This window comes from Haliotis asinina, chromosome 2 (assembly GCF_037392515.1).
Source record: "Haliotis asinina isolate JCU_RB_2024 chromosome 2, JCU_Hal_asi_v2, whole genome shotgun sequence".
NCBI classification, from domain to species: Eukaryota; Metazoa; Mollusca; class Gastropoda; order Lepetellida; family Haliotidae; genus Haliotis; species Haliotis asinina.
Window position 1 is genome coordinate 45,672,841 of NC_090281.1, and position 16,005 is coordinate 45,688,845.

Genomic DNA, 16,005 nt, shown 5'->3' on the forward strand with positions numbered 1-16,005 from the left:
TTTGGTTAACAACTAATATCTATATTGAACGTTATTCGAAAGAAACCCTAACTCATGCTGTTTTAATGACCTAAACATGCTAGTGTTCGGTATAATATTTGCATGATTACATAATTCAAATCTACGTATGTATATTGTACTTTATTCTATATATTCATTAAGAGTCATTTTTTTTGTAAATATGATAATAGTTGTTTTACAAATAGTTAAAGCTAGCTTCCGGTATTCCTTGGGAATTCCCACACGCCCTTTCCAAACTGATGTTTGACGAATTCTCACCTTCCTGAGTCAACAATAGCATGTCTGGTAAATGTCAACGGGCAGGGAAGAGCGACGAAGATGTCTCTGAAAGAGATATTAACGACGTGGAATGAAGCAATAATTCGATTTGAAAGTGGAAGGTATGAAGAAGCCGTTGAAAAATTTCGACAAATCACCGACCCATCAGCTAAAATCCTTTTCAACATCGGCGTGACGTATCTGACAGGGGCAGTAGCCTCGTACGACCAGGCTTTGAAGGTGAGAACAACTGCAGAGTCGTTGTTAGACGTGGGGATTTTAATAAGCATATAATAAGTAAGGTAAGTATCGCAGACATTTAACAGACCGTCAATGTTGCTCGACTCTCTTAATTATCTGTAGAAATATGACCTAAATTTATCAAATATAATAATTAATATATGTGGGGTGCCAGTCAAATCGCCCCAGCGACAAAACGCCCCAGCAAATTTGGTCAAATCGCCCCAGATATTTGGTCAAATCGCCCCTGGTTTGGTCAAATCGCCCCAGGGGGGTAGTCAAAACGCCCCAGTTTATTCAAAATGGTTTGATATATGCCATAAATGCATGGTTTTGTCAACTTCCATACTATATTCTTCACATAATATTATGTGTTATATTATTAGTAATATCCCATGACTAGGTAACACCGTAATATCAATTATTTGGTAAAGAATTACAATCTGAATACAGTAAAAGGTTTGTATAAAATATTTATTGTAAATGCTGTAAATGCATAGTTGTTTGTTTGGCATTGTGTAATCATAACATCATGCTTTCCACTCGTCCATGAAATGAGTGGTCTATGGGACTGCTTTCCCTCAGTGTCTCTTTGCAGATGGGGCATGTAAAGGGTATAGGGGAACCTGTCCCGTCCGGAGCATAACTCAGAAACCATTCAATATTTTTAGACCAAACTTGATAGATGTAGTTATCTCAGCCTATGGTTGTGCCTTTTGCTATTTACAGATTTTTTTGTATTTATATTTCATTTGTTTTTCTTAGTCTCAAAATGGAGGAATGGGCTTTGTTTCCGGAGCAGAACTCGAAAACCATTTCATATCTTTCAACAGATCAGCAGATATATGAGACAGATCTTGAAATTGTGACTTTGCTGGTTACAGATGTATGGCATTTATAATTTTCATGAATTCCATGGAAACAATTCAAACTTAGTCTAAAACACAATGAGTAACTCTCAGATTATTTGTCCTCTCAAACATGTGGGGGCCGGGGGGATATGTCATCTTCTGATGACTCTTGTTTTGATAAGTATTATACCATACTTGTTGACCAAACCTATGAATTTACGACCTCACTTTTTGACAAGAGTAATTAAAAAAAACCCAGCAAATTGTTTTCATAAGTATTATACTATACTTATTGAGAAAACCTATGCATTTACGGCCGCACTTTTTGACAAGAGCAGCTGTAGATTGTTTTGATATGTATTAAGTCCCATACTTGCTGACAAAAACTGTACATTTACGACCAAAAAAAACATTCTATACAAGCCTTTCATTTAATTCTTGTAATTAACAAAAGCATAGATAACATGCAAGTAATTGGTGTTATAAGTGCTGTCTATCCATGAATATTACTTTTGCTCTTATCAATTTCCTAGTTAAATATTTATCAGAAACATTACTACGTAGTTTTATGTGAAGGCTGTAACATGGAAGTTTTATACAGATTGTAATTCTTTACCAAATAATTGATATTACGGTGTTACCTAGGCATGGGATATTACTAATAATATAACACATAATATTATGTGAAGAATATAGTATGAAAGTTGACAAAACCATGCATTTATGGCATATATCAAACCATTTTGAATAAACTGGGGTGTTTTGACTACCCCCCTGGGGCGATTTGACCAAATATCTGGGGCGATTTGACCAAATTTGCTGGGGCGTTTTGTCGCTGGGGCGATTTGACCGGCACCCGTACTTAGGTCATACTTTTAAATATATCAAAGTCGAGCTCCTATGTTGAAAACGCCCCACACTATTTCCTCACTTGTGATACTATGCTCATAACTATAACTTAAACGTCCTAATTTGTATTGTCACACAAGCGGTCATAACCTGGATATCAGTTTGATGAGAAACGAAGAATTTACTCTTGTGTAAACCATAAAATTATTGATGATATCATTAAGACATAACGCTTCCGAATTTTCCCTAGAAATAATTAGTTTTACTCAGCAAACTTCCTATGATTGCTGCAGTGGAAGCTATCAACACCAGCATCTGTCCAATCCGGAAAGTTGTAAACACCGACACAAAATTTCAGTCCCATCGGTTGCTTGTACATTTATCATCAGCTCTACAATCCAGCACACTGTCTACACAGGATCATTTCTTCAGTCTTTTGGCAGATTGGGAAATACTAAAATTGCAAAATATGATAGAAGAAATGATAGTAGTATATTTGACATATCTGGTTGACAGGTTGTATGGCAGTGTGAAGCTACTCTAATTACATAGTTACCTCATGTAAAAATGGATTTTTCAGGATTATTGAGAACTGGGTGACATTCAAAACCTTTTCTTCAACAAATGTCAGCATATATTCCAAAACTGAAATGAAAATGTTCCATATTCGGTGAATCAAAGCTTAGTCATTGATGAATGTTTTTGTATTCATCATCTCTAAAAACTACTACAATAGAGCATTGATAAAACAAACACCATGGGACCGAGAAATTTAGTTGGCTATATCCATCATGTCCATTGATTGTTACTAACATTTGACTGCCATCTTGGATTGCAGAGATGTAGAGACATATATATGATTAGGTTATGAAACTGAAGACCTGTATACCAGTGAAGCTTTTAAACATGATATGTTTGTTTTGTGACCATCAAACAATGTTGCTGTATACCTCTAAATGGCTGAGGTGACACTGAGTTGTTAATCGGGTTTTGGTGGTAGTAAATCCGTTCGCTATAGTTGTTAATTTGCTACTCACGAGGTCGTTATTCTTGTATAATTTTAATGATATGATAAAGGACTATTGACAAGACTTTTAAATTTGGTCGCTCTATGTTTGTAAGCTGTATCCATTTTCTACTTTGTTCATAAATGTTTTCAAAAGGAGTGTTTTTCCTTGAATTTGGGTGTTATTTATCAAAACAAGATATACTGAGGGCAAAAAATTAGGCATCACATAACAGGAAAAGTGGTCCTTATGTTTTTACAAGGTAGAAAATAGAGAATGTTTGTCCTTTCATATGGTCCCTTGTTTTTTTTCCCCTCAGAATATATAAAATAGAATATATCCAAGCCAGCCAGGATGGTAACCAACACATACGTATACATTTAATTTGACATAGATGGATTATTGGATTATTATGAGCCTAATGTGAGGTTAGTTTTTAGATATTTGATTACCACTGCTGTTATTCGTTTTTTTATCCTTACATACAACACATTCTGTCTTGTTTTTCAGTGGTTCTCTGATGCCATCACCAAAGATCCATATTTGGCGGTAGCGCATTTTCAAAGAGGATGCACATACTTGAAACTGAAAAGGTGATTTTAGTAGACCAACAAAGTTGGTTCATTTCACTGAAAGCGGTTAATTTAATTAAACTTAAAGTGGTAGACCTATTGCCAGTTTTAATTTTTCTATGATGACCTTGAAACCCCAAGTCTACAGGGGTTGGCTTAAAAGTTCAGAATTTAGTTATTGTCATGTTAACAATGGCATGGCTTTGACCATCACCAGTCAGAGATGTAACGGGTACATGAGAAGTGCTTCCCCCTAATTAAATCAATAACCATGGAACAAACTGGATTGGGTGCGACCGCGATGCAGGGTAATTAAAGCATCCCGTAAAATGCCCAAGTGTGGTGGGGTACTTGACAGTCGTGAATGAACAGGTTTCTCAATCTCGGATTCCATGATTTGGTCATTTGCTCTGTATATATTACCATGGATGAACCTGGTATTCAGCAAGTTGTAAAGTTGATTATTATGTCTAACATTAGTTTGATCGCTCGATTGATTCACAATTGTCCTAAGTTTGATGTGCACTGGGCCTCTAGTTTTGCAGCACATGAAAAATTTAGGGAAAGCAGAAACACGCTGATCAACACCTGCTGGCACAGTGGCCAAGAAGGTCCAGGTTAGAAGTGGTCCTCATAACCCATGCTTATTCCAAGACGCACCTGCAAGATCAGACTTGTTATGATGGTATCTGGGTTGACACATTTCATCATGTTCCAGTTGCATACAATGAGTGAGACTTGACTGTTTACAGATCGCTGCCATGTAGCTAGCAAATTACATTGTGTGCCATTCAACAAGCAAATTTTCCTTTTTCATCAATGTTATGTTTGTGATGTTATGGGATATTTATTTAGCACACATATCCAGGCAACTAGTGCTTGCTCAAGGCGCTGACATATATTTCAATATCTGAACGGCCCATCGTATTATCAGTCTCAACTCCCTGGAAAGTATACTTAGTTATTTGTGGCTCTCTCATCCTATCGAGGTACCCATTCACAGCTCTGTGGACTGGGACACACAGTCAGAAGACTTTGTCCATGTTTACTCCACTTTGCTTTACCTGCAACTAGGTGTTTGCACGTATTTATGTGGTCACCATGTGGTCATGTACCAACAGATTCGTGGGTTCTTAAGTGCACAGGGTTGTATACTGTACACTAGGGGTTGTGACAACACGGAAAGACTCTGCACACAAAGTTGACTCCACGGTTTCTACACCCGGTCACAGATGGACTCGATCCCAGCACCTCGAACTCGCTTGATCACTAGCTTGGCACTTTAGCCACCTCGCCCAGCCCAGACATTTAGTCACTTTAAGTATTGTACTTATTACATGCAAACTTTACATTGTCTAAGTTATTCCCAGAACGTTTTAGCATCTCCCTCAGTTTATTTTAAACCAGATGTGATAACTGACATGATTGTTTGGAACATAAATGAAAAAAAAGGGATATTTCAGATTCTGTTTGTGTTTTGAAAGTGTTTTTTTATGTTTGATGTATTGAATATGTGCAGTATTAAACAAACCTGACTCATTTTAACCTATTGTAACTCATTGCCTTATAATATAGCCTGTGCACTGGGCACCATCAGTACAGTGTACAAAGGGCAAGGGACATAACTCTAGATATATTATCATTATTATGCTAGAAACTTTACTACAGCTTTTCGACTGAATGTGTTTGTGATGTATTATTGTCACATTGAACCACATGAGTCCTTAAATGGTTTGTTTTCATACAATAGGTCATCACAAAATAATTTTGTGTGTATTGTATGACTTGGAATGTGTTAGTTTGTATCCTAGCACAACATTTTATGATACTCGATTCTGACTGACTGAGAGCTCATCAAAACCAACTTAACCATGTTCAGTTGTGAAATTACATTTAGCTGTCTTAAATCAATGATAAAAGACTGCAAAATTGAAAACAGGGGTAGCTTTATCTTCTAATTCTTTCTTTTTTTTTGAGAATTTTGAAGAAATTAGCTTAGCTGGATCCATGATCAAAGAAATAAACAGGGATAAAATGACAATGTTAGATGTATAATTTTCAGGACACTCAAAATAAACAAATATTGCTTTTCACATCTTACCTTACTTTTAATAGAGGGGAAATTTCTAAATCAGTTGAACTTGAAAAACATTTGCCTCATCTGTCATCACAAGTGACAATGGTTGTTTCAGGTACAGGGAGGCCGAGACTGACTTTCGGAGTACACTGGACAAAATGAGAGGCAGCAATCTGATTGACTACAGGCAGCTAGGGCTCCCCATCAAACTGTACACAAGCCAGGTGACCCTTTGTCAAACCTCTACGTCTCTTCTATTTTGTTTGTCTGTGTGATCAGATCCACTATTCTGCCTTTGTAACCCATTATAGAATTGGCCAACCTGGTCCTTGTTGTGAAAAACCACTAGATTGGCTGTTGTCCTCAGATGCGACTCGGGTGACTGCGCGTCAGTGTAGCCTGATTGTTCAGATGGTGCTCATAATATTGACCATTGGTTTTGTTTTGTCTAGCACAGAATAGTTGGAAGCAATTCTGACCTGGATTGAGTAGCGTCTGAGTGAAATTTTCAGTGTTTTTCCATCGAAGCTTTTCCACATAGATTCCCTGTGGCTATTTAATCTAATCAGCTGTTGACTTACTTCTGAAAATACTTAAAATGTGGAGCTCATTTTCTTCACTTCTGATAAATATGGAAACATTTATACATGTTTTTGCACCGTTCCTGTCCCACTCCTTTACAACGTGTAACTGTTCCTGTGTGATAGGTGCTGATGAACCTGGCTGTGACGTTACAGAGCCAGTCTGACTCACAGGGAGCATGTGAATGTGTTCAGAAAGCGTCTCGACTTGTGAAGGATCCTCAACATGAAAGAACCATCATTGCTGCCTTGTCCTCCTTGCCGGTTGGTGTTGCCAGAAATACATGCAAACTGATCATTACAAAACTAAATGGTAGCAATAGGAGCAGAAGTAGTTGTACTGGTAGTAGTACTAGAAGTAGTAAAAGTAGTAGTAGTAGCAGCAGTAGTAGCAGTCATAGCAGTAATAGCAATAGCAGTAGCAGTAGTAGAAGAAGCAGTAGGAGTAGTAGTAGTGGCAGCAGCAGAAGTATCGGATATTGAGAATTGGGAAGCAGCAGTAGTCGCATCAGAGTTAGAGAATGGGATAGTAGCATAAGGAAGAGTAGTAGTAGCAGCAGTAGTAGCAGTCACAGCAGCGTTGGTAGCAGTAGCAGCAGTCTTAACAGTAGCAGTAGTAGTAGCACTGGAAGTCGTTCTAGTAGCAGTAGTCATAGCAGTAGTAGTAGCAAAAGTCGCAGGAGTAGCAGTGGATGTCATTGTAGTAGCAGAAGCAGTCATAGCAGTAGTAGTAGTAACATTAGCAATACTAGTAACAGTAGAAGTTGTAGTAGGAGCAGCAGTAGTCATAGCAGCAGTAGTAGCATCCTCGATATCCCCGGGGTACATGTTCTGAAATATCTCCACTGTGCCCTGGTTGCATCTACAGCTCTGCACAATGATTTTATTACCTCCCAAGGCTAGCCTTTTATGCAATCAGGGAAGTTGAGCATACCAATCACAGCTTACTTTTGCTTTTTAAATTATCTAACTGATCGAACTTCACAACGCAAATCATGCAGGTGAACTCTGAAAGAGTATAAAGAGTTCTTCTAAATATTTTTTGAAAGTTTTGGACATGACTCTTTCAATGATCTCCCCCAAATCTGAGTCACACTGTGAACAAACCTTTGCATTCGCTATCTTGTGTTGTCATTGTCAAGCTCGGTTGTAACAGCAGCAGAGTTGATTAGCTACTGGGAGAATGAGGAGCTAACAAAGGGAGGTAATAAAATCATGTAGCGGAGCCATAGATGCATCCAGGGTATATTGAAAATTTATTGGAACATACACCCTATAGATATTGAGGGTGTAGTAGTAGTAGTAGCAGCAGGAGCAGTAGCAGCAGCAGCAGCAGCAACAATATATATATATATATATATACACAAAATTATTATTTCCATAATTTGATAAATATGTCTTAACAAAATCTCATTGACCAAATACTGTGTATGTGAGTAAATACTTCATGGGAAAAGAAATTATCTGGAGTTCTAAAGACACGACCACGATTTATTTGTAATGAGGTAAAATGTTACAAAGTCATGACTGACAAAATATTCTGTTGCAGACCCCAAATCTGTCTATGCTGGAACTCCCAGTAAAGGAGTCAGTATTCCGTCCATCAAAATCACTCGTTGCCAACCTGCAGAAGAAAGACTTCCTTGGCCAGGCGAAGGTATGACTGATTTGACAGATTTGAGTGAACATGCAAAATTTTTTAAAGCATCTTCTTTCTTTTAGCCAGCATCTGAACAACATTCCATAATAAATCTGCCTGAAACAACTCTTCATCAAACCCAGATTTTAACAAAGGCAGCAGGCACCCTGATTCAGTGTGAAGCTTTTAAAACCCTGTGAACATTCGGGTTAGAATTGGTCTTCAGTAACCCATGCTTGTTGAAAGCGGCGACCATCCTTATCGTGTGGTCAGACTCGCTGACATGGTTGACACATGACATTGTATCCCATTTGCATAGATTTATGCTCATGACTTTGATTACTGGATTGTCTAGTCCACTTGATTATTTACAGACTACTGCCATAAAGGTGGAATATTGTGTGGCATAAAACTAAACTCACTCACTCTTAAATTAAAACAACTGAAACAGATTCTTCATTTGCTTTACTTCATTACTAGAAATGAAACAATATTTTTTACCAGTCAATGCTCTGGAGTTTTACACAACTAAGCACTGATGAAAAAGTAAAGAAGACAAACATATAATTATGTATGTGTTGGTGATTTGTTTACAATTGCTTTTTTGATAGGTATAATTAGAATCGATCTCAAGGGTTTCTTAGGGTTACATAACTCATGAGGTCACTTTGTAGACATCAGTATACACTAAATCAGGGCCCCCTAAGTAATTGAAGGAATTACAGCAAATTTGAAGGAATTGCATCTCAAATGGAAACAAACGCAGCCCACTCGCGAAACAATTGCAGCGATATCGGTAGTTTAGCGGTAAAAATGGAAACACATCGGCCCTATCGGAAGCAATGTTGGTAATACTGGAAACACGCTCGGCCATCTTCGGAGATTTTTCGGTCGCGAGCGGAAACTCACGCAGCAAAACATGGCGTTGTTGGAAGAAACACCCGTCTCGGTGAGTTGTGTTTTTAGTTCCCACTATTACATTTTTATACCTATCCATCTTTGACAACCCGTGTTGAATGCGTTTGGGTATGAGGTGTTGTCGGGGCAATAGCTTATGTTTTTAGGAAAAGATAGTCACTCTAGAAGAGTGTCACAAGTCATGCCCCTGGAGGTTGTTTACATCTGAACATCGAAGTCGTGCCGATGATTACGAACGTGCGCTAGATATAACATCATTTTTTTGTAAAATGTGTTTAAATTTGTCAATTGCACTTCATAGAAAGAAAAATTATGGCTCATAAACTTCTTCATGGTGCACGTTCATGATGTTCGTAATCATCGGCACGACTTCGATGTTCAGGTGTAAACAATCTCCAGGGGCATGACTTGTGACACTGTTCTGCAGTGGCAATCTTTTCCTAAAAACATAAGCTATTGTCCCGACAACACCTCATACCTAAACGCATTCAACACGGGTTGTCAAAAATGGATAGGTATAAAAACGTAATAGTAGGAACGAAAAACACAATTCACCGAGACAGGTGTTTCTTCCAACAACGCCATGTTTTGCTGCATGAGTTTCCGCTCGCGACCGAAAAATCTCCGAAGATGGCCGAGCGTGTTTCCAGTATTACCGACATTGCTTCCGATAGGGCCGATGTGTTTCTGTTATTACCGCTAAACTACCGATATCGCTGCAATTGTTTCGCGAGTGGGCTGCGTTTGTATCCATTTGAGATGCAATTCCTTCAAATTTGCTGTAATTCCTTCAATTACTTAGGGGGGCCTGTAAATGATGCCAAATTTCAGTGTTATCTGCAGTATTATGTTTTGAAAAATGTTCAGAAGTGGCTTGAAATGTTACTCACTCTCCTTGTGTTTTGCATGATTGACAGGTGGTGTCATCGATTTCCCCACATGACAAGTTTGTTGGATTTGAAGGTGCCAGGAAGGTGAGAAAACATCATTTACATTGATAAGTACTTCCCACTGAAATCAAACCAGATTTCATACCTCTGTCATAAGTAATTCCTATGAAACCATTTTAGAGTTGTGTTTAGGGTTTAGCTTGTAATGGAGGAACCAGAATTATAAATTATCAAAATATTTCTCATTTGTGCAGTATGCATCTAGTTGAAAACACCTGTCAAATCTGTAAAATCATCATCATCATCATCATCATCATCATCATCATCCAACTGTATTTTCACCAAGTATTATTCATTCTTGAATTTCTTATTCATAACTCTTGCCAGATTTTTAACTAAGGGCAGGTAACCCTCTCCTGCTGATACAACACTGCTGATGACACAATGTGTGTTGTGTCTCTACATTTTGTCTGAGTGTTAAAATATGAAGGGGATTTTAAGTTTTTTAGGCTACCTAGATCATTTCAGTCCAAACATATTTCACTGATAGTCCAATATTGGTTTTGAAATGTTTGATTTCTGAGCGACAAATTTGGCAAGTTTAGCAAATCACCCTATGATGGTTAAAGAATATACTCCAAAACATCATTTTTCACAAAGTAAAGGTTCAGGTTAGGGCTGCAACAAATCAGTTCAATTCATAGAAAATCAATCTGACACCTTAGTTCCGATTTTCGATGGCCATCATCATATTTCATTTCAATATTAGAATACCTATTTAAATTATCTCCACGCAGCCAGAACATAATTTTGACTCCAACTTAAGCATTTTCACATGCTGAAATAATGTGACTGGTTGGTGCTGGGCTATTTATCACTTTGAAGTGACCGATTTTATTAACACAAAGGTTAAAAGATATCCCTATACAGACATGGACTGCATCATTGGCTTTGTGAAGTAAGTGTTTTTATTACAAAATGTATAAATCACAAATACAGTGGAAGCTGTCAAAACTGGCATCTGTCGAATCTGGCAAGTTGTCAACACTGGCATAAAATCTCAGACCCATCCATGGCGTGTACATTTACCATCATCTCTACAATCCATCACTGCTGTTCAAATGTTTTTCATATTGATCGAAAATATATTTGTGTTTGAAATCAAATATGAAAGATAAATGAACATGTTATTGGTAAGGGTACTGAGTTCAAACACAATGGGAGAGGCCTCAAGGGGACTTCAGTCTCTCAGTTTCCAAATTCAGTATATCCTGTACTTAGCTGAGTTTATGTATTGAAAAATGCAAATATTAATTTCGGTCTTGTTCATTTTTTTCATACAGTGCCATTCCAACCCAGCATCTCCAAATCCATCCAGAAAAAGTGACCATCTCAGTGTCGACAATATCAAGGCCATGAAGGGGTCTTTGACCCCTCCACCTCCGACCCGAGCTGCTCCAAACCCATCAAGAAACAGTAACCATATAAGTGTCAAAGATATCAAGGCCATGAAGCTGTCCTTGACCCCACCACCTCCAACCCGACGTGTTCCAAATCCATCCTGTAAAAGTGACTATCATAGTGTTGACAATATCAAGGCCATGAAGGAATCCACACCTCCACCTCCAACCCGACCTCCTCCAAATCCACCCTCTACAAGTGACCATCATAGTGTTAACAGTGATAAGGCCATGAAGGAATCAATCCCTCCACCTCCTTCTCGACCTCCCCCTGCACTGCCACCTGATGCTAACAAGGACTTCAACAGTAAATATCTGAAAACAAGTTCAGGACTGAATGGCCACATAAGGTCAAGTTCAGATGAAAGGTCAAGGCCAATTCCTCCAAGATGTGCTCCACCAGTTTTGAAAAATGAAACGGTTTCAGTGAAGAGAGACAAACCGCCACGGCCACCACCACCAGTACTAAAGCGGAGAGTGTAGCTGTGTCAATCAATTACATTCTTGTTTCAGCAATCATAACTGTAGATCTTTTGGTTTTACTCATAGTCATAAGCATGAGTCAGTTGATAAATAGCTAGTCAGAAACTAACTGTGATGTTATTGCGCTGAATGAATCAGTTCAGGGTTTTCCTGAGTAGGATATAGTTTTACAAGTTCTGCCCTCAGCAATGAGTTCAGTTCTAAGCTACGTTATGTTCCATTGAATTCAATTTTCAGCCATGTTGTATTCTGCTGAATTCAGTTTTAAACCATATTTTTATTCCACTGAATTCATTGTTAAGGTGTCACCCCAAATGTGTGAATTTGAAATTAGACTGTAGAAATGCGGAGAAATGACACACAAGGAGCAACATATTTATGCTACTTTTTTAAGCAAGAACATTAATAGGAAGTGTCTTTGTTTATTTTATTGTCAACCCAACAAGCAGTAATATAAAAAAATTCTTCAAAGAAAGGCCTCACAGCACTATTCCACTTTGAGCCATACCATAGAACCCCACATTACAGTATTCCATTCTGTATATCCTGAAGGTGCCAGCCCATGAAGATCCAGTTTTGGATTGGTTTTCAGTGATGCATGCTTGTCATAAGAGGCCACTAATGGGATTGAGTTGTCAGACTCACTGCCTTTGTTGACACATGTCATTATTAACAAACTGTTTCATGCTGCAGTTAGTCCACATTCCTGTATATACAATCTCCACAGAATTCTGATTTGGTTGACACATGACTGATCAATGCTTGTGCTGTCTGTCACTCGATTGTCTAGTCCTGAATTGATTAATTACAGACTGCCACCATAAAGCTGGAATATTGGTGTTTTTCACTTTCATCAAGAAACAAACTAACAATACTAAACATTAACCGTAATATTAAAACCCCATTTTCTGTAATGTTATTGTGTTTATTCAAATGTAATGGATCGTTATGAATATTAACTGTTGCAGGAATGAGTCAGTGGTCTCAGAGGCTGCAATTTTTTATTTTCTGTTGTGATTTAATGTTTTTCTTGTTTGCTCAAATTGACAACAGTCCCGCATACATGTAGACAAGAACCTAGTCTTGAGTCACTCTTGATTGTAATACTCAGTACTAATCACTCAATGATACTTTTAAAACCTGTTTTGTAACCACTGCTATATTTGTATGTCAACAGGTTGTTGCCTTGCTGTGCAGGGTTGTGTCCCTTTGTTTTAGAGTTATGTCCCATTGTTGTAGAGTTATGTCCCTTTGTTTTAGAGTTGTGTCCCTTTCAGTAGTATTCAATTGTCATGCCTGAGGTTTGTATGTTAAGGTCAGTGTTAGTTCTGTCTCTGTGGTAATAGTCTTATGGATCAGTCATGTCTTGTCAGGCCGTGAACGTCCTGGTTGGAATCAGTCATCAGTAATCCATGCTGTCATAGCAGGTGACAAACAGGATCAGATGGACTCTATCGTTGTGTCTCAGTTGCTCATGATGCCAATCATTAGATTGTCAGGTACTGACTCATATCATATAGGCTTGAAAATGGTTTGTGCAGCATGATACAACAAGCAAACGTATATTTCAGGGACAGGTTTCAGAGACCATGCGTTGAACCCAAGTATGTCTTTTATCATAAAGGAAATTTTTTCTGTTGTTGCTGAACTTTTTTTTAGTTTTAATCATGTTTCATTTTTACACATAGTTGTTAGTGTCTAATGTTTTTTTTTAAATAGTTTTGTGGTCAGTCATGCCCCCTTTTGTTGTTAAAATGTATTAAATGTCCACTGGAACTCTCGGTGAAAGTGAACTGTGCAAACTTAAGCCCCCCTACCCCATCCCACGCCTCCTCAGAACCTTACATAGTAACGAAGGGGGAATGTATTTTCCTTGTTACCACAGATGTTCATTTCATGACACCTACTGAATCATTGGTGATCAACGGAAACACACAAACACAACTCAAGTTAAAGTTGCTGCAAATAGCTGCAAAATTGCTGATATGGCTTCCAGCAACATTTACTCACTCACAGTTTAATAATGGAATGGGAAGTCAGGCTTTGTAACCTAATTATTAGCAGGACATCATACCCCAGTTGTTGCATATATTGATCACTCTCACCATCTTACATGCCTCCTTGTTTCCATTGAAATATTGCAGCTTTATATAGCAAAATAGTATTGCAGTGCTAACAACTAAGGGCAGATGTGTGTATAAGTGTGTTTGGGGGAGAGAGGTGAGGGGGAGTCACCCATTTTGTTCTGGGGAGGTTGTAGGGGTCATCAGTTCTGTACGCATATGGGAAGGGGTAGGGAATTTTATACATAACAATGTTTAAACAATTATTCTTAAAAAATATGGAAAGGGGATTGGAGGGGTCATTCATTTTCTACATGACATGCAGGGGGGTCACTAATTTTGTGTTAAACTTTTAGCGGGGATCATTCACATTTTGTACATGAGGCCATATATTGTGAATAGTCCCTAAATGGTTCTGTAAGGTACACTGAAAATGTTTTATGATTGTTGCATATGTTCAAAAACAGGGTGGTGGAATAGCCCAGTGGTTAAAGCATTTACTTGTTAAGCTGAAGACCAAAGTTTGATACTCCCTCAGTGCCTCCCATGCAATGATACTGCAATATTTCTAAAAGCAAGGTAAAGCATTTTTCCTTATATAAAACAAATTAGAAAACGTTTGAGAGGATGCAGATTATGAAGGAAGGATATATTTGATCATTCTGATGCTGTGTTCGATTTTGTATACCAGGTTGGATGTGGAAAAAATTATATTCTTTTTGTTATTTTCACCTGCCCTTACGCACTCCCTGAATATTTCTGAACTGGTTTTGGAAAAAAATTGTTATATGTCTATATTTAACCTAACTTATTGTGCTGGTCACATGATATTTATTATTATTACCCATGTTATTCCACGTACTGATACAATAGAAGTATGCCAAACACCATTCCATTGTTGACATTTATCCATCTCACTGAAGCTACATTTATATAGTTAATTTATTAAAACATAATCACACACGTGTACACGCTTTGTTTGTTTCTTTAAATGGCTCTTTTGCAGGTTGCCTCCCTTCCTTTTTGTCAAGATCTGTAGGTCATGGCGTGAAATCCTAGATTAGTCATAGCTGTACCTTGCTATATAAAGTAGTACCGCCAAAAACAATGTCCAACAAATCATACACTCGTGCTTTGGTTTTCCTAGTAAAGTAACAAGTAAAAAGAAAATGTGGAAAAGGACCTTACCGGGGAAGGTCTGGGTTAGAACTGATCTTCAGTAAACCAGGCTTATCGGAAGAGGCAGCTAATGAGATCGGGTGGTCAGGGGCCTGTTTCACAAAACTCTCGCAAGCCTAAGATCTCGGAACTTTTCTCTTAGCTCTTGTACCTGGCATACTGTAACATAGGAGTTGCAAATGCTACGAGAAAAGTTACGAGAGAGATCTTAGGCTTACGAGAGATTTGTAAAACGGGCCCCTGGCTCGTTGACACATGTCATCGTATCTCAATTGTGTAAATCGATGTTCATGCTGTTGATCACTGGATTGTCTAGTTCAGTGTCGATTGCTTAGAAACAGCCACTATATAGGTAGAATTGTGATGTGTGCCGCGTTAAACATCAAACCAATCTAGTTCATATGAATAAACTCGTATTCCAGCCAAGGCCTACCACACCTTGGTTTAGTGCGAAGTCGTCTAGTTATATGCTGGACTACAAACCAACCAAATCCTAAAATATTCGACGTGCGATTCTAGATTCGGCGCAGTTAGAACGAGGCGAAACAGATCCCTGTTGGTAAATGCATTCCAGATTCAACATAATTTGATTCACGAAACTAATATTCTTAGATTATAAGTGAGTTTACTTTTACATCGCTTTTAGCAACATTCCAGCAATACCCAGCGAAGGACACCAGAAATAAGCTTCACACCTTGCACCCACGTGGCTTTCGACGTGACGAGAGAGATTGAGGAAGTGGCTACTCCACCGTCCAGTCCGCCGAAAACAATTCCATACGGTGTAAAAGGGAAAATGCATATGAAGCGATCACAGGTGAAAATCAAATCCTGGGTCTATAATTAGTTTGATTAATGATTAGTTCATAAATCAGTTCTCGATCCCTGATATTGCCATATGTTTGCCAGCAGCATAC

General features: G+C 38.2%; 1 protein-coding gene across 1 annotated transcript; it reads left to right on the forward strand.

Moving 5' to 3' along the window:
- Positions 1–222: 222 nt before the first annotated feature.
- On the forward strand, positions 223–14,878 carry LOC137273798 (neutrophil cytosol factor 2-like). The gene is made up of 7 exons (XM_067806656.1): positions 223–519; positions 3,737–3,819; positions 5,991–6,099; positions 6,583–6,720; positions 8,006–8,113; positions 9,931–9,987; positions 11,247–14,878. The coding sequence occupies exons 1-7, from the start codon at positions 340–342 to the stop codon at positions 11,844–11,846; spliced, it is 1,275 nt and encodes a 424-aa protein (XP_067662757.1). The 5' UTR covers positions 223–339; the 3' UTR covers positions 11,847–14,878.
- Positions 14,879–16,005: the final 1,127 nt, after the last annotated feature.